This window comes from Natrix helvetica (assembly GCF_964273705.1).
Source record: "Natrix helvetica genome assembly, chromosome: 8".
Taxonomy (NCBI): domain Eukaryota; kingdom Metazoa; phylum Chordata; class Lepidosauria; order Squamata; family Natricidae; genus Natrix; species Natrix helvetica.
Genome location: NC_138559.1, coordinates 27883418 through 27900641, shown reverse-complemented (window position 1 = coordinate 27900641; position 17224 = coordinate 27883418). Strand labels below are relative to the sequence as shown.

Genomic DNA, 17224 nt, shown 5'->3' with positions numbered 1-17224 from the left:
GCCTCCCCCAGGGCAGCCAAAACTTGAACTGCAGAAGAGTAGTGTGGCCGAGAGTCGGAGGGTCCAAGTGGGTGGGTGGAGGGAGGCTCCCTGCTTTTGGAACTGCTGTTGGCAACATGGTTGTGGCCCTGGCATGGGGAAGCTGGCAAAGAGAGACCCCTATCTCAGCAGAGCCAGACAAGAACCAGTGGGAAGAGAAAGAAGGAGGCACCTGGGAGGGTCTTGGAAGCGCTTGAGTGCCTCTGTGTGGCTTCTTCTGCCTTCATCCCGGCCTGGGTGAGAGCCAAGTGATTATTTGCCCTCCCAGGGCTTTCCCATGTTCCATCCGCAGCGCCATTTGGAGAGCAAAGCTTTGAACCTACTGAAAGTGGGGTGGATTATGGGTCAATGGGTAAAACAGCCAGACCTTCTGCTTACGCGATATCCATGCCGGCCATAAAACCCCACACAACAACTTGCCCAGGAGTTTGAAAGAGTCTTTCGTCGGTTGCATAGGCACCGTGAAGGAAGCCTCCCACCATTTAGATTCTCCTCCCGGTCATTGGATTGTGTTGACTTCGGTAAGAAGCCAGAAGGGGCTTTTCCCTCTGCCAAAGAGAGAGACAGGGCAAAAGAGGGAGCCTTGTGATCTGCAGAAACAATCCCTTGCTATAATAGCTGGGGGAGAGAAGGGGGAGGGCTGATAGGGAAGAGCTGATGTCCAAAACATCTGCCAGAGGTTGGGCTAAGCTTTGCAATCCTTTGCCTCTGGTCAAATTCCAGCTGTTGCCCTAGAGCTCCGAGTGGCTTCTCAGGGCAGAGCCTGCCCTGATTTTTGGGCTATTCACACCTGAGCAAAGCTCCCTTTGAAAGATGGCGTCTAATCTGTTCCAAGCCACAAACTCCCTCATGAACCCCGGGGGCCAAGTGGAGGGTGCCAGGGCTGGCTGGGTGATAGTTCTGTGTCTTGTGTCACACACAGTCACAGGATGAAACCGAAGGGCACCAAGTCTGAAAAGGGAAGCAACGCAACTGGCACAAGATGCAGCTCCCACTTTGTATTTCTGTGTGGGACCCCAAATGGCTCCTGACAGGCACATCTGATGTCCCAGACGTCGAGCCTGCAAGGGTCCCTTCGGCTTCTCTGGGCAGAGGCTGCTTCCTCCAGAGGCCTCCCTGGACCTCCCTACCTCTGGAGGGAGGCGGCCTTTGGGACCTCGCTTGGCAGGGAGGGGATCTTGGAATTCTTCCACCACCTCTGGGCTCCCCCCACCCCCCGGTCACCTGCTGGCCAGAGGCCCCCAATGAATTTTGGTTCTCTGGATTCTGCTTCTTTCCTCTCCCACGGAAGGTGATAGGAAAAAGGGGTGCGGGGCCACTAGTGCCCCAGACGCCTGTGGGTTCGGCCATGGGGAGGGGGCTTTGGCATGTTGTAGTCTTGGAAGTCTTGAGCGCAGGCAGGATGACGTTCTGTCTTGAGCTCCATGTGGAGTCTAAGCAAAGCCAGCCCAGTAGACCTTGGCCAGGGGCCTCGGGCCCCAAGGCTGCAGCCTGGCTGGGTGTCTGATGTGTATTTCCATAGGGACCGTAGGGGGCCTCAGGACAGCCGCACAACCTTTGTGGCTAAGCTCCTTTCCTCACAGTGGGAGGCAGAGGGGTGTGTCATTCCCACTGAAGATTCCTGGCCTGCCCCCCTGCCCTATCCCCCCACCCCCGCACCAATGCAGAAGGGCCTCCAGGTCTGGAAAGGTTTCAGGGGAGAATCCCGTTAATCCTCCCCTCCTAGGTTGCTCCCATTCCTGACCACTTCATTTATCATTATTGTATCATTATATTCATTATCGCTGCCAGAATCTTGCTCCTCTCCTGCTCTCCTAACCTTAGACCTGCCCAGGTTGTGCTGTCTTCTCCCTGCTGGCAGAGGCTGGGGCACCGTGCAAGAATTCTGCGGTGGAGCTGCAGATAACCGGCAGCCTTGTGGCCATGGAGGCCTCCACGTCACATTCCTGCTAAAGTCCAAGAGCTCAAGGAGGTGTCAGCAGCCTGCGTGGATGCAAGAAGATGCCCTCCCCGGGGATATAAGTACAGAGCGGCTGCCAAGGCAGAGCTGCAGAGCAGAAGAAGCCTCGCTGGAGAAGGTGAGCCCTGGCTGCAAATGGGGATCTGCTCTCCGGCCACTTTGGAGGTTGAGGGGGCCAGGCAAGCTGCAGGCTTGGGCTCCTTGATGGAAGAGGACAGCCCGGGTGCTTTGTCGGACAAGAGGTGGGCTGGGCGAGGCTGGCGTTGCTTGTCTGCCCCTCCCTCCAGCTAGAGAGGCACCCCTGGCATTGGCTCTGGTTCTCCCCTTGGGGCAAGCGCCTGGCTCCCCTTACCTCCACCTGGGGGAGCCCAAAACCTTGGTTGAGGTGATGCTGCGGGACTGGAGCCAACGCAGAGCTCGGCCCTGGGACGAAGGGCTGCCCTGAGGAAGGGTCATCTCTGCCTCTTCTCCACAGGTCTGTTCCTGAGAGTGCCGTTTGCGTGCCGTTTCCTGCCAGCCACCATGTCTCCGAAGGCAGCCGCTTTCCTCCTTGGACTCTTGATTGCCACCACAGGTATCAGGATCTCATTCTCTCCATCTTTTAACTGCCTTCCTTCCTCTGCCCTTCCTCGGGCTTTCTCTGGCTGGGGTGTTTCTGCTCCAGAAGGCAGAGAGAGGTTGGGCTAAAGACATCCAGAGATGCTGCGTGGCTCAGATCTGCAAACGGAGACGGGGAGGCTTCAGAGAAGACGAGAAGAAGTGGGGCCTGGGTGTGAGCACCGGAGCTCCTAAACTGCCAGCAGCAGCAGCAGCAGCAGCAGCCCCTTTGATGGAGGTGGCTGGAAAGGGGGACACAAGAGTCCAGACGAGGGTCTCTAGTCCCTTGAATAGGCCTGGGCAACCCAGAGAGCTGGCCCTCAGGACTGACCCTTTCTCTCCTCCTCCCTGCAGGGGCCCAAGACAGCCCCTCTCCCCAACAGCTGACTGACTTGGTCTGGCAGTACGTCACCCAGCTGAGCAGCAATGCCAGGGAGACCCTGAGGCAGGCCCAGCAGTCGGACATCAGCAAGCACGTCACGTGAGTTGCCCGTAAAACACTTTCAAAGCAGACAGTAGGTTCTCCTGCACTCAGGTGGGGGAGGCCCACCTGCACAGGTGTAGCTCCAATAGGAAGTCATCAGGGGAAAAGGGACAAGCTGTGATTTCCCTCCCCTTTTCTCCCAGGGACCTGATCCAGCACCACCTCCAGGCCATCAACCCCTACAACCAGGAAGTGCAGGAAAAGTTCATCCTGTACATCACACAGCTGCAGACCCAGATGAGGGAAGAAGGGGAAAAGATGAAGGAAAAACTCAAGAGAGAGCTGGAGCAGCTGCAGACGGATATTGCTCCCTTTGTGGTGGAGGCCCAGAACCAGGTGACCACGACTGCCGAGAACCTAAAAATCCAGCTGGCACCCTACACCAAGCAGCTGGAAACCACCACAGACATCCTGGCCACCCAAATCGGCCAGAAACTGGTGCCTTTAGTGCAGGAGCTGCAGGCCCGATTGAGGGAGAACATGGGTGACCCAGCCACCCTCTCCCCTTACGTCCAGAGGCTTCAGCAGACCATCAACCAGCAGGTGGCAGACATGAAGGTGCAGCTGGTCCCTTTCCCTACAGAGCTGAAGGCCAAGGTGGACCAGGTGGTGGAGGAGCTGCACACGCGCCTGTCCCCCTACGCCCTGACCACACCGGAGCAGCTGAGGCGACAGGTGGAAGAGCTCTCCTTCCAGGTGGAAAAGAGTGCGCAGGCCTTGCAGGAGAAGCTCCAGGGAGAAGCCGAGCAGTTGCGGGGACGGCTTGACACGCTTCTGCAGGGAGACCTGGCGTCCCACCTGGACAGCCTGAGCACGGACGTTGGGCAGCAGATTGAGGACTTCCGTCAGCAAGTGATGTCCCAAGGGGAAAGATTCAGCGATCTGGTGGTGGAAAAGGTGCAGAAGCTGGGCCAGAGATTGCAGCCCCATGCCAGTGGGCTGGAGGACCACCTGAGCAACTTGGAGAGGGAAGTCAAGGAGAAGATCATGGCCTTCATGAACAGCCTTCGGCAGACCGAGGAGCAGCTCCTTCCCGCCCTGGAAGAAGCATGAAAGAGGGGAGCCCAGCAGCTCTTCCAGGAGACTCCAAGAGTTGTTGCTTGAAATAAAAGAACTGCTCAGCCACCCTCCAGGCTCTGTCTCTTGAGGGCGGAGGGGACGGGCGCTTGGGAGGGATCCTGACGGGGTGGAGGCAAGAGAACAAACAGGGAGGGGGGCTCGGGGGAAGGGGCTCTCCATCAGGTTTTATTTATTCTTCAACTGCACAGGGCTGCCCGTCCCGCACAAAAGTGACTTTAGGTGGCACACAATAAAAACTATCTGTAAAATATTAATAAACATTTAAAAAAGAAAACAAAGGCTGAGAAAAACAGCAGAGTTAAATAACAACAGCCCGATGGCATAACCCTTGCGGCAGGAGCCCAATCTGGGGATGACCAAGCCACAAGTGACTGTGGGGCAGAAACCCCACCCAGGAAGGAGCGCCAAGGCTCTGCAGCCACCCACCCCCCCAGTGCCAAGGATGGCAGCGGCCTCAAACTGGCTAGGCCTGCCCAAAGGAGGGAGCTTCCCACTGCCCGTCCCTTGCTCAGCAGGCAGCTTTCCTGGACCGCCAGGTCTCCCGCTGGCTTTCCCGCCTTTGCCTCAGGGATCACCTTAAGTGTCCAGACAAGGAATACTGGATCTACTTTGGTCACCATATTATAAAAAAGAGGCCGAGCCTCTGGGAAGGGGCAGAGAAGAGCAATCGGGGGGGGGGGGGTGGGAATTATGGACAGTGGTAGGGGTCAACCTCTTTTTACTCTGCTCTGTGGGCGTGGCTTGGTGGGCGTGGCAGGGGAGGGATACTGCAAAATCAGCTGGGACTCAGAAGGCAGAGGACAGAGAGGGGCGGGGCCAGTCAGAGGTGGCCTTTGCCAAACTGCCCAACGTTTCTGCTACCGGGTCTCCTTCTGAACCCCCCGACCGAGACCAACGGATGCAGGGAGCGGGGGGGGGGGGATCTCTGGCTCAATGAAGAGACGGAGGGGGGGGGGCATGATGCCGTCTTCCAATATTTCAGGGGCTGCCCCAGAGAAGGGGGGAGAGACCTCCGAGGCACCCAAGGATGGGAAGGACCAGAGGCCGCGGGTGGGAACTCTGGGCGGCCACTCCTGGGGCTCCTCCTGCCCTCCAGAGGTTGTGGGGCTCTTTGGAGAAGAGGCTGGAGGGCTGGTCGCCCGCTGGAGCAGGGGGCTGGACTAGAGGACCTCCGAGGCCCCTTCCAGCCCATTCATTTGGCCTCCCGGCCGCCCCTTGGGGAAGGAGGGAGGGGCGCCCGCGAGCCACCTCTTGACGCTCACGGCGGGGCGCCCGAGGGTGACGTCACAGCGGCGCCGGGTCCTCCTTCCGCCGGAAGCGGAAGCCGGCGCGGAGGCTGCGGGAGGCATGGCGGCGGTGGGGTGGGAGCCAGGGGTCGCGGCGGGGGGGCCGTTCCACCCGCTGAGCGCCGACGACGAGGAGCAGCTGCCGACCGAGCTGGAGTCGCTGTGCATGGCCTGCTTCCGCCAGGTGAGGCCGCGGCGCTTCCCGGTGCCGGTGGGGCGGTGCCGGCGGGGCTCCGGCGGGGTTGCCGGGGAGCCCGGGCGGGCCTCAGCCTCTCCCTCCCCGCAGGGCGCCACGCGGCTCCTGCTGACCCGCATCCCCTTCTTCCGGGAGGTCATCGTCAGCTCCTTCGCCTGCGGCAGCTGCGGCTGGAGCAACGCCGAGGTTCAGTCGGCCGGACGCATCCAGGCCCGCGGGGTCCGCTACGCGCTGGCCGTCAAGAGCCGGCAGGTGGGCCGGCTGGGGAGGGGGGACTCCGGACACGCCCCCCCCCAAGGCCAGCGCCCCGTAGAAGGAGGGCGGGGGAGTCCCAGAGGCGCTTCTCTCCCCCCGGGGGCTTTGGGGGCGGCTGTTGGTGAAGGGAGCCCCGGGAAAGCGGCTTCCCCAAGGCCGCGCTGCCCCCTCCCCTCCTCCTAGGGCACAGTCACCGCTCCTGATCCTCTCCCCCCCCCCCCAGGACATGAACAGGGCGGTGGTGAAGACGGACAGTGCCACCGCTGGTGTCCCGGAGCTGGACTTCGAAATCCCCGCTTTTTCTCAGAAGGGAGGTGGGTGTGAAGCCCTGCTAGGACCTTTTGGGGCGGGGGAGGGACATCGGAGAGGAGCCCCCCCCGTGTGCCTTCCTGCTTTCCTGGAGGAGACCCATGGAGGAGGAACCTCTGGTGGGCGAGGCCCCCCTCCTGAGAGAGTGCTGGGCAGGGGGCTGCATCTGCCTCCAGGAGATTTTGGTAACCGTGTGCTGTGGCTCCTGGCTAGCTTTCTTTTGGGCTGAGGAGGGGAGCGTAGGCTCCTTTCCAAGCTGGCTTCCTTTTTGGCTCTGAGGAAGTGCGGCTTTAATCTGCGGGGTTGAGCTGCCATCTGCTGCTATTTTCCAGGCCGATTGGAACTAGGGCACAAGGGGGGAGGCTTGTGGTTAGAAAAGGGGGAGAATGCCTGGTGTGTGTTGCCATCGTTTGAGGGATAGAAGCTGCAACCTTCTTTCTGAGCCCTGGCTTGCCCGAGACGATCTGGCAGGAGGCCATATTATTAGTTTGGGCTTTTTTTTCATAGTAAGGATAGTTATTTTACTTGTCTGGTTGGAAGAAACTTTGTGATTGTCTGGAAGCATGGAGTAATCATGGCTGTTTCCCCCCTTTCCCTCCCATCAGTTCTTACCACCCTGGAAGGGATCCTTGACAGAGCAATAGCAGGGCTGGAGCAGGATCAGCCTGACCGCAGAGTAAGTGGCTCGAAGGAATCTGGGAAATGGAGGGGGCCACACTTTCCTCACATGGGGCAACTTTCTAGCTTGGCATTTGACTGTGTTAATTGCAGATAGGCTTCCTGCCACCTGGGCAAAAAACCCTCCAAAGGCTGGTTTAGAATAGGGGTCCCCAGTCCATGGCCTGGCCCTGTGTGGGGCCTGCCAGAAAAGGAACAAGCCAGCCCTGGGGGTTTTGACTGGTGGCTTAAGATTCTTACTGCAGCATCGCCTTTCTGGAGGAACAGCCCCAGTTGGGGGCCTAGAAGGGGGCTGCCCTGTGTCTCTGTGTGCTGCTTCCACTGGGAAAGCAAGCCAGCTGTTTCTGCTTTTTGGCCATAGAAAATGGACACTGAAGTGGCAGGAAAAATCGACGAATTCATCTCCAAGTTGAAAGGCCTGAAGGAAGCGGAGTCGGCTTTCACATTTGTAAGTTGCCTTGCGGTGCTGAGAGCCGCCTCCACCTGCAGGCGATGTTCATGCCGGCAAAAGAGTGATTTCGGTGGCACCTCTTTCCCTCTCCAGATTCTTGATGATCCTTCGGGAAACAGTTTTGTGGAGAACCCTCATGCGCCGCAGAAGGACGAGGCCCTGGAGATCACCCATTACAGGAGGACAGCCCAGCAAGCAGCTCTGCTTGGAATAGAGGTAACAGGCAGGGCTTGGACAGGCCTTGCGTGGGCGCAGCCTCCTGCTGTTCCTGTGGCCTCTGAGCTCTCTTGCAAGCCCTGAGGGTCTGCATGCCAAATGCTTACGGACCCCTCTGTCCCCCCCCCCTCCCCAGGAAGAGGGCTTGGAGGAGGATTCAGCCGACTCTGCAGAGGACCTGAGGAACGAGGTGAGCAGGTGGTGCAGGGGCTGGCAATTGGGTGGCAGAGTTCCCCTTTGGACTGGTGCCCGTCCAGTCAGGAGCGGAGGCGCCTCAGGGTGGCTTTTCTTCTACCAGGTACTGCAGTTCAGCACCAACTGTCCCGAATGCAACGCTCCCGCCAGCACAAACATGAAGCTGGTGCGTATCCTTTGAGCCTGCGGGGGACGCTGCTTGCCTGCACCAGCCCTATAATGGGGGCCCAAAATACCCACGGCCCTGGCGTGGGCGCTGGCTCCTGGAGGGCAGAGGGAGCTGACCGGGCTCCTCCCCTGCCCCCAAGGCCACGCGTGGGGAGTGGAGCAAGAGGGCTGGGGAGCGGGGCTGATGAGTCTGCATGGTGGAGTTTTTCTTTACTGCTTCTCCTCAGAGATTCCCCATTTCAAGGAAGTCGTCATCATGGCTACAAACTGCGATGCCTGTGGGCACAGAACAAACGAGGTGAGTCTTTTCGTTCTGGCAGGTGGGTCATCGAGGCTCATGTTACCGCTTAAGACATCCCCCCCCCCCTTTATTGCCTTAGGTAAAATCCGGGGGAGGCATCGAGCCTTTGGGAACCAAGATCACCCTTCATGTGACGGGCCCTGCAGACATGACAAGGGACGTTCTAAAGGTGACGCTTCCTTCCCTCAGTTCCGACATTTGCACTTCCTGTGAAGGCCTGGAAACAAATGAGGTTCTCTCTCTCTTTTGCAGTCGGAAACCTGCATGGTAGAGATTCCAGAGCTGGAGTTTGAGTTAGGAATGGGAGCTCTGGGTGGAAAATTCACCACTCTAGAAGGGTTGCTGAAGGACATCCAGGCTCTGGTGAGTGAATCTGAGCGAGAATTGGAGGTCTGTCCTGTAATACCACATTTCTTCCAATGAAGGAACTGGAGATCAGCTGAACTAGAGGGGAGCGTGGAAGCCCTGGCCTTGGGCTGAGCTGCTCCTGCCTTTTGACTTGCGGCATCTGGGCAGAAGGCAGAGCACTGATCTTGGGGGAGCCTGGGTCTGCTGATCAGAGAGCTGTTGCCTTAGGGTGACCTGGGAGAGCAGGACTTGGAGGCGTTGCCTCTGCGTTGGGCCTAACCCCCAGCCGCCTCTCCCGCAGGTGGAGAAGAACCCTTTCACCCTGGGGGACGCCTCTTGCCCTGACAAAGCAGCAAAACTGCACGCTTTTGGGAGGAAGCTCCAGCAGGTAAGGCCGCCTTTGCATGCCCCTCGTGCTACTAGCACCAGTCCCCTGCAGGCCCTTTGCAGGAGGGACGGTTAGCCTTGCGTTTCACGGGTGATGCTTTCTGTGGTCAGATGGAGAGACCTTCTCTTTTCTTCTTCTGCCAGATCGTAGATGGGCAGGTGAAGGTGCATCTTATTCTGGATGACCCTGCAGGAAACAGTTACCTTCAGGTGAGGCAAATGGATGCAAATAACCTGGGCGGAAAAGGGAAAGGGTCACCAACTTTTAAAAGAGGTATTGGGTATTTTGTTTAAAAATGCCGCTATTTCATGTTTCCTGTAGTGGCTCAGGGAAGGGCAGACATACGTTTACACCTGGCCTTGGGGCTTCCAAGCAGACTCTGTTATGGAATGTCCCTGTGGGCAGGAGGGAGGAGGAGGAGGCTCTAAAGTCTACCCCTCTCTGGTGAAATTGTTTGGCCTTCATTGTTGAACTGTTGGGTTGTGTTTGGCATTGTTCTGGCGTTCTTCGGATGTGCCAATTGGGCACTTTGGCCAGTGTTGGGTTGGGGAAGGCTGATCTTGATGTTTCCAGGGAAGACGCCTGAAGGACACTTTTTATGTTATCCTGTTGTGCACATTTTAAATAATGGTGTAGATGATTCTTTGCACGTTCGATTTTGCCTTTTTAAAAAATAAACCCAAGACCTGTTCTTAAAAGGAATGCTACCAGATTTGGACAAAAGACTGCAAACCCTGGGGATTTATTGCATGTTGGCTGCTGCCTCATAGTCTTGTCTTTGCACTTCCAGAATCTCTATGCTCCTGAAGGAGACCCGGAGTTGTGTGTGGAGCGATACGAGCGGCGGTTTGAACAGAACGAGGAGCTGGGCCTGAATGACATGAAAACAGAGGGCTACGAGGCAGATGTTTCTTCCCCTCAGTAGCCAAGCTGACCACCTGGACACCGCGTGGAAAGCAATAGACTGTTGAGTTTCAAGATTTCCTCCACACACTTTTCTTTGGCAAGCAGTAGCTTGTTGTCATGTCAAGATTGACTCTGTCCCACACATAGAAGGCAGCTGGCAGGACTCCACTATTAAAACTGAAGCAGGGAAGTCGGTGTCCTTGTCTTAAAGGGACGCGTTAGGGTTCTACAGGGGGTTCCTGGGTGAAGAAGCAGTGACTTCTGGCTTCCTGCCTTTTTCCTTCTGAGCCCAAGGGGGCAAAGACTCTTCTCCCTCAAGAGTTCGCATGCTGCCCTTGTACTACCAAGAGCCATGCTGATAATGCCTACAACTCTCCTGTGTCCTGCTGGTGGAGTGGTAGATTCAGGGGTTGCAGCAACTGGGAGCCCTACAATACGAGAGGGTGGCCATGTCCTGGCTGGGACCTTCTGAAGAGACTCTGGGCCCTTAGCAAAGTTAATGCTGGAATAATAAAAATTATACCTAACCAAGGAAGGCAACAGATCACTGAGCCAAAACTGCTCTGGTGCTAACCTCTAATCCTTCAGAGCAAGCCTGGGGATTTCCTTTGTGTTCTAAACACAACCGAGGTGCTTAGGGCTGGGAAGACCTCTAGATGCAGAGCGTACCTCCACTTGTGCGGCTTCCATAGCAAAGCAGCCTCCTGGTTGCCTTTCTCCAGCCACTTAGCTGGTGCCGCAGATGAAAGGAGCGGCTCCACCCAAGCAACGCCTGTTTGAATGGCCGAAAGGCTTCGCACTTGGGGGCGGCGGGGGTGGGGCGACATGGCGGGAGGGCTACTGATTCCTGGGGCTTTGCAGCAGGTCTGGCTTGCATGCTCCGCCCCCACTTTGGGAAGGGGCGGGGCTCTTGGCCATCAGGGTGGTCGGAGCGGGACTGGCTCCTCGGGGCCGGAGACTGGCTGGGAAGCGGCGCCTGCGGAGGGGCAACCGCAGCTGCTTTTGGGGGTCTGCTGGCGCCTTGAGAGGCAGGCCGAGCTCCGCTGCAGGGGCACCTGCCCAACCCCCTGCCGGCCGCGGTCACAGGGAAGCCCGTCCGCCTGGAACTCCCGACGACCGACATCCTAACCCAGGGAAACGAGAGAGCCGCTTCCCAGGATGCGGGCGCCGCCAGAGGGCGCCATCGTGCCCCGGAGACGACCACAGAGAGGGGCCGGCTGCCCCATTTCCGCTTCCGCGTCTCCAGAGAAGATGGCGACGGCTTCCAGCCTCTCCAAGGCCGAGTATCTGCGGCGACGCTACCTGGAGGGCGGCGATGCCGAGGCGGGCAAGAAGCGGCGGCGGAAGAAGGCGGCGGCGGCGGCGGGCCGGTGAGTGAATTCGGCCTTGCGGGCCTCCGGTCCGCCTGAGCCTGGACCAGCCGCTGCTTGGCGTCCCTCGAGGCCGGCGAGAAGCCCGGAGGGTCGGCCTCCCTGCGCGGCCCCGGAACCCTGGCCCGCTTGGCCGCTTCCCCGAAGGGGCGGCTGGGTCCGCTCGGAGGGGGCCCCTGGCGGGAGTTCCCCGCCTACGGAAGGGCCGCCCTGCCAGCCCTTTGGCTCAAGCGGGAGCTGTAGGGGGGGGATGCGGCCGGGGGTCCCGGGGCTTCTCCTCCCTCCGGGCGTGGCGCGCCTGGACCGGTGCCGAAGAGCTCTTTTCCCGCCCGCAGGATGCGCATCGTGGATGACGACGACGTGAGCTGGAAGAGCCGGCCTGCCGATGAGGGCAATGAGGAGGAGGAAGAGGCGGACGAGAGCGACCTGCCCGTGGTGAGTCAGGGGCGGCCGGGCCTCGCCTGGACTTTCCTGGCTGGTTGTCTGCAGTGCGGAGGGTTATGGCTTATGTTCCATGGTCAGGTGCCAAAGCAAAGCGATGAGACAGGCAGGGCCAATGGAGGGGAAACGGCTTAACTGGCTGCACGATCCAATCTGGCTCGGTCACCGGGATCCGAGATTTTGCCTTCCCGGTGTTGGAACCGATCCTCAGGGAATCGTTTAACGGGTTGCTTGGTAGGAGAACTTTTAGCCATGCAGAGAAAAAACCCTCCTGTCTCATCTGTTGTTTCTAGGTGGCTGAATTTATTGATGAACGGCCAGATGAAGTTAAATGGATGGAAACTTTCCGAGGAAGTAACAAATGGAAGTTATTAGGAGGTTAGCAGTTTGGAGCTTCTCTGAGAGAATGGTTTCATTGTGTGTGAGATCCTTGAGCTGGATTTGCTGCATGCGTCCTCTGCCTCATCCAGGCTTTGAGCAAAGAGGGTTCGGGTTGCACTGGCTGAAAAGGCACTTTAAAAGGTGAAAGCTGGAATGGTTTGGAAGGAAAGTCGTGGGCCACATTTTACTTTCCTTTGAAAAAACCATTTTGTTTATAAAAAAATCCTGGAAATAAGCTTTCTTCAGAAACAAATTTGGCACCTGCCTGATCCCCACGCCTTTGCTTGCTCTTTAGGAATTCTGCAAGTTGTAATTTCTACATTTTGGGAAACGGCCATATGAAGAGAGACAATTAGGAATGCCTTGTGTATTAAGAAGGCTTTATGTTTCTTTTTAAAGATCAAAATGAAGAGCCATCTTTTGGACATTCTACGGCAACCGCATCAATAAGCAGGTGAGATGTGGGAACGTTAGCTGAGTAGCTCACAACCTAATCTTTCCGGCTATTGCTTGTTTTAATCAAGGATAATATTTGTAGCTCAGGGTTGATATACTTGTGTTGCTTGATGTTATATGCTATTGCCAGATTGCTGAATAAGCCAGACAGTTCTAGGATCAGGAGAATTTTTCCTAAGATTCTTATTCAGTAACCAGGCAAGAAACAAGAATATATAAAACTTACCTTGCAATATAATGCTAATTGAAAATCGATACATTTGTTAGAAACTTAGATTGTTGCTTTTGTTACCTTACTCAGTTCAGAAACCTTCAGAACAAATGAAAAAAAGCATTTGTTGGACCAGTCCCCGCCTAGGAGAGCCCGTCATGCCCAGCCTGATCTGTCCCCTAAAAGAGAGCCATCAGCAGGAGGCACGCATCGTGCCAAAGGTTCGAGTGGAAGCCAGCGTGAATTGTTCTCAGACGAACGCTCAGCTGGCCAGAAGTATAAGGCAACGGCTGGTGCTGATGTGTTGCTGCCTTGCAAGAAAGCATCTCGTCCGGAGGGAGACTTGCTGCTACCTCAGAAGGGGCTGCCATCCAGGAGTGAGTAGCCCCGTGCTAAAGTACCTCCCATAGTTTGGGGTGTGAGTTGTCCGAACCCCTCAGTGATACCTTGGCAACCATCAGCTATCCTTGGTGATGCATTCTGAAAATGTCCCTTTTTCTTCATGGATTTCCCAGGCACCCTGCAGTCCCAGCCAACAGCAGCATCACTAAGGAAGCGACAGAGACATGATTCGGAATCCAGTTCTGGCTCTTCTCCGACAAGGAGGAGAGCTGAAGCCACCTCAGATTCAGACCTTTTGCCACCCCGGGCCACAGGCCGACCAGGCACACGGCGACCAAATTCTCCTTCTGATCTCTCGCCTCCTAGAAGGAATCGGCACAGATCTTCAGATTCGGACTTATCTCCTCCCCGAAGAGGAGCAGATCCAAAAAAGAAAGGCCACAACTCCAGGAGTCCCTCGATTGTCTTGCCACGTCATCAGGCCATGGAGTCCAACGGGAGCAGCCAGAGGGTGAGGCTTTGGCTTCCAGCAAGGACCTGAAACGTGCTGCGGTGCCCTGTTGCAGGGAGAAAGTCTTGCTCCAGTTGAGGCAGCCAGGAGGCAATAGGCTGTTCCGTGAATGAATGATTTATGGGACATGCCTCTCACTCTGATTCCACCTTGTGTGTTTCTCAGATGCTGTCAGGGGGCAAAGCTGGCTTGGTATCAGCTGATCTGTTGAGAAGGGAGCGGCAGGAACATAAGGCTGGCAGCAGCAACAATAGCAAACATCTGGAGGGTGAGAATTTCTAGATCTTGAAATTGCGTGGCGCATCCATAGCCCAAGCTTCTGTGCTTCAGCCCAGCTTTTTCTAGGCAGAATCTGGTCCATGTGGCCAGTTTGTTGGACGTCCAGGGCAGTAGGTGGACTGACTATAGAGACTTCCACATTGTGCTTGCATTATTAAAACCTGAGACTTCTTTCTTGGGATTCTGTGGGGGATCCGTTTCCTCTCTTCCCTATTATGGTTTTGCTGTTTCTGCGAGAATCTGTAGTGGAAGTGAAAAGAGACCTCCACCTGGAAGCACCCTTACCTGCGTGGCTGCTTTTAAATGCTCTGATATATCCATTTCCCTTCAGACGAATCTCGGCATGCGAAGACAGTTTTCCGGGATGAGATGGGCCGTAAGAGGGACCTGAAGCAGGAGCGGCTGGAGCAGCGCAAGAGAGCAGAAGAGAAGTCTGAGCGAGACGAGCAGTACGCCAAGTGGGGCAAAGGGTGAGCTGGCAGTTTCTGGGAAAAGGGCCTTAGGGATCTTAGGGCCCATGTTGGCTTCCAGCAGGCTAGCAAGTGCCGGAATCTCAAAGTGAGGTTTTGCGAGGACCTGCCGCTTAGCTGCCTTTGGGCCTGAAGTGGAGGGTGGAGGCTTCCTGCATGTTGGTGGGCTCTCTTGCTAAGCTCTTCTGGGCAGTGGTTTCGAGAGTGGGGGCCTTGCCTCCTACCGCCTCGTAATGCGCACTCTGCGTCTTTTCCAAGCCTGGCACAGAGCAGGCAGCAGCAGCAAAATGTGGAAGATGCAGTGAAGGAAATGCAGAAGCCCCTGGCGAGGTACATCGATGACCAGGACTTGGATCAGATGCTGCGGGAGCAGGAGCGAGAAGGAGACCCCATGGCCGACTTCATGAGGAAGAAGAAGGTGGCCAAGGAGGGGCAAGGCACCAAAGGTCAGCACTCGCAGCCTCAGGCAGGCAACCATCAAAAGCGGCAGCCAGCATAGAAATTGTGACCAAAAGGTTTTAGGGAAGAAGGTCTGGGTGTAACGGTGGGAAATTGCCCACAAGGGAATGGGCGGTAGACATCTAAAAGCGGCAGATGCAGAAAAAGACATTTGGCCATTTAATCACTTTTTTGCTCCCTGGTTGGTTTTTCTAGCTTGCCAGAGTGATGTTGTCTGCCTCTTGCCCAGGCATCTAATATCATCAGTAAACCACCTCTAATTGCCTGAAAGGAAAAAAGAGAAACCTTCCCTTGTTTGTTTCCTTCCCTTTCCTCCAGAAAAGCCGAAGTATAACGGGCCAGCACCCCCTCTGAACAGGTTTAACATCTGGCCAGGCTATCGCTGGGATGGAGTAGACAGGTAAGTCGCTCTTTCTGACAGAATGGGGATCCCTCAGTTCTGTGTCTCAAAGGCCTGGAGGAAGGGCCCATGCCTCTGCTTGCAGCGTTGACTCACGGCTACAGGTTTTTTCCCCTTAAGCTACAGCCTTGTCCTAACCTTAATCCTAACCCTGCAAGCACTGGTTGGTTATGTGGCTACACATGAACAGGGAGCAAATCCTTCACTCACCGGCCCTGATGATGTTATCTAGTTGGGTAATAAAATGTCTGCAAGCAAATCGCCAAGCTCAGAGAGCACCAGGGACTCCACACTACAGCCTTGCATTCCTTTGATCTTTTCTCCAGGAACCTGAGAGGCAAAAGGGTTTCTGTGCAGATTTAGGTGGGCCCCTCTGGGTGGGAGTTGCCTGTTCTCCCCACTGTCCTAATTTGGTACTTGGAAGGTGCCGTGCAAGCCATCTAGTTCCCCCATAACTCTGCATCACTCAGAGGTCCCGTCTGGCAGCTGTTTCCTTCTGCTTCTGCAGATCCAACGGTTTTGAGAAGAAGCGCTTTGCCAGAATAGCAAGTAAAAAAGCGACACAGGAGCTCGCGTACAAGTGGAGCGTGGAAGACATGTGAGCATCTGGGCCAAAACGGGACAAAGATATTTAAAGGCCCCTGCAGAAGCGGGATACTTCCTCCTCCTGGAGTTCACCTCCTAGAATCTGCAGGGAAGCCTCTGTGCCCAGCGCAGCTTCACAGGAGCCCCGGAATGCAGAGGGTTTTTGAAGCCGTTGGAACGGAGGCCCCCGGACGTCGGCCCAGCCGAAAGGCAGCACTCGCAGGGCAGGGGGAGGATGCTGCGCCTGGTCGTCACCTCTTGTCCCAGTGGCCGGGTACTTTGGGGAGGGAGAGACGCGGAGAAGACACGGCTCTTGTCTCCGTGCTCTGTGTCTCCCATTGAATGGTTCGCTTGCGGGGCTTTCCTGGTGCGAAGCATCCTCCCCCTCTCGGCTCTTGGGAACTTCCGTGGCATCTGTTCCTTCAACGAGTTCTCCTTAAAGGACTTGCTGGCAGAGTGGAATTCGGCTGCCATCTCCTTTTTGGCCAAAGCAGAAGAGCAGTGCTCTCTATTCTCACTGCTTCTGCAGCGTAAACCCAGGACGCATTTTCTGGGCATCCCTGAAAGCTGCAGAGAAGCGCAAAGGACGCTCCAGAGAAAGCAGGTTCTGCAGAGCTGCTCTCCACAGATTTTCAGTACTTGATGCAGTTTAAGTATATGGTTTGTAAATAACAGGTTTCTTTTTTCCTAAGGCTGCACCTGTGTTTGTTTTTGAGACTTCCTACTTCTGTGTCGGTAGCAGGAAGTGAGAGAAACGGGCTCTGTTGACTTGTCTGTTTAAGGCACCTCTTCCTTTCTGTGGGGATGGAAGCAGCTTTTCTTCGTTTGCAGACTCCAGAGAACTTCCCGGCCAACATTTGACATGTTGCAGTTCTCACTGCTTCTGCAGCGTAAATCCAGGACACTTTTTCTGTGCACCCCTGAAAGCTGCAGAAATGGGCTCTGTGGACGTGTCTGTTTAGGGTTGTCCCTGTGGTTGTGTCAGGGGCCTTTTGCGGGCAGCTCTTGTTGGGCAAAGTTTGCCTCGGTCACGCAGGGAGGGAACTGGCTCTGGAGCAGCAGCGTTCTTGTCTCAGAGTTTTCCCGAAGAGCCGGGGGGTGGGGGGGGAAGCTGAGCCGTTGTACTGGGGGGGGGGCATTGTCCCTGTGCCCCATGGCTATGCATTGGGGGGGGGTCTCCCATCAGTGGCTTCTGAGAGTGTGGTGGGGGCTCCAGAGCAAGGAGGGGAGAGAAGGGCCTTTGTGTGTGTGTGTGTGGGGGCTTGTCTCCAGCTGCTGCTGAGGGAAGGGCATCCATTTGGGGAATGGCCCAGGAACATGGGTCATCTTGGATCAGCCGCAGGAGTGGGAGGTGTGGAAATCATTTCTAAGCTCCTGTCCTTCCCTGTCATGGCCAACCCCAGCAAGCTGATCGTGAGGCAAAGGAGGCAGGTAGAAAAATGGGCAACAATCGGACAAATTG

At 56.3% G+C, this 17224-nt stretch overlaps 3 protein-coding genes across 4 annotated transcripts; all 3 read left to right on the top strand.

The window, feature by feature from the left end:
- Window positions 1–172: 172 nt before the first annotated feature.
- LOC309396331 (uncharacterized protein) lies at window positions 173–4205 on the top strand. Of its 2 annotated transcripts, none has more exons than XM_081961377.1 (5): window positions 173–276; window positions 1864–2117; window positions 2475–2573; window positions 2951–3077; window positions 3224–4205. In XM_081961377.1, exons 3-5 carry the CDS (start codon window positions 2522–2524, stop codon window positions 4131–4133), a joined length of 1089 nt encoding a protein of 362 aa, XP_081817503.1. In that variant the 5' UTR covers window positions 173–276; window positions 1864–2117; window positions 2475–2521; the 3' UTR covers window positions 4134–4205. The 2 variants fall into 2 exon arrangements, with proteins under 2 accessions (XP_081817503.1, XP_081817504.1); XM_081961378.1 differs by lacking the exon at window positions 173–276 and adding an exon at window positions 323–560.
- A 1268-nt stretch (window positions 4206–5473) lies between these two features.
- Window positions 5474–10047, top strand: ZPR1 (ZPR1 zinc finger). Its single transcript, XM_081961332.1, has 14 exons — window positions 5474–5630; window positions 5733–5894; window positions 6121–6211; window positions 6812–6882; window positions 7246–7332; window positions 7429–7551; window positions 7688–7741; window positions 7850–7916; window positions 8142–8212; window positions 8295–8384; window positions 8468–8578; window positions 8865–8951; window positions 9095–9160; window positions 9742–10047. Exons 1-14 carry the CDS (start codon window positions 5508–5510, stop codon window positions 9874–9876), a joined length of 1338 nt encoding a protein of 445 aa, XP_081817458.1. The 5' UTR covers window positions 5474–5507; the 3' UTR covers window positions 9877–10047.
- Window positions 10048–10820: 773 nt separating this feature from the next.
- On the top strand, window positions 10821–16453 carry BUD13 (BUD13 homolog). Its single transcript, XM_081961189.1, has 11 exons — window positions 10821–11227; window positions 11563–11662; window positions 11962–12046; window positions 12449–12503; window positions 12807–13093; window positions 13232–13569; window positions 13735–13837; window positions 14180–14318; window positions 14577–14764; window positions 15096–15177; window positions 15686–16453. Exons 1-11 carry the CDS (start codon window positions 11016–11018, stop codon window positions 15777–15779), a joined length of 1683 nt encoding a protein of 560 aa, XP_081817315.1. The 5' UTR covers window positions 10821–11015; the 3' UTR covers window positions 15780–16453.
- Window positions 16454–17224: the final 771 nt, after the last annotated feature.

What these genes read in the sequence shown, in the direction of transcription:
- ZPR1 (XM_081961332.1), top strand. Translation starts at nt 5,508, where the DNA reads ATGGCGGCGGTGGGGTGGGAGCCAGGGGTCGCGGCGGGGGGGCCGTTC. An exon ending in CAGCTCTGCTTGGAATAGAG is followed by an intron (nt 7,552 to 7,687) that starts GTAACAGGCAGG and finishes CCCCCTCCCCAG; the next exon opens with GAAGAGGGCTTGGAGGAGGA. An exon ending in TTGGGAGGAAGCTCCAGCAG is followed by an intron (nt 8,952 to 9,094) that starts GTAAGGCCGCCT and finishes TTCTTCTGCCAG; the next exon opens with ATCGTAGATGGGCAGGTGAA.
- BUD13 (XM_081961189.1), top strand. Translation starts at nt 11,016, where the DNA reads ATGCGGGCGCCGCCAGAGGGCGCCATCGTGCCCCGGAGACGACCACAG. An exon ending in GCGGCGGCGGCGGCGGGCCG is followed by an intron (nt 11,228 to 11,562) that starts GTGAGTGAATTC and finishes TCCCGCCCGCAG; the next exon opens with GATGCGCATCGTGGATGACG. An exon ending in GCAACCGCATCAATAAGCAG is followed by an intron (nt 12,504 to 12,806) that starts GTGAGATGTGGG and finishes TACCTTACTCAG; the next exon opens with TTCAGAAACCTTCAGAACAA.
- LOC309396331 (XM_081961377.1), top strand. Translation starts at nt 2,522, where the DNA reads ATGTCTCCGAAGGCAGCCGCTTTCCTCCTTGGACTCTTGATTGCCACC. An exon ending in ACTCTTGATTGCCACCACAG is followed by an intron (nt 2,574 to 2,950) that starts GTATCAGGATCT and finishes TCCTCCCTGCAG; the next exon opens with GGGCCCAAGACAGCCCCTCT. An exon ending in GACATCAGCAAGCACGTCAC is followed by an intron (nt 3,078 to 3,223) that starts GTGAGTTGCCCG and finishes CTTTTCTCCCAG; the next exon opens with GGACCTGATCCAGCACCACC.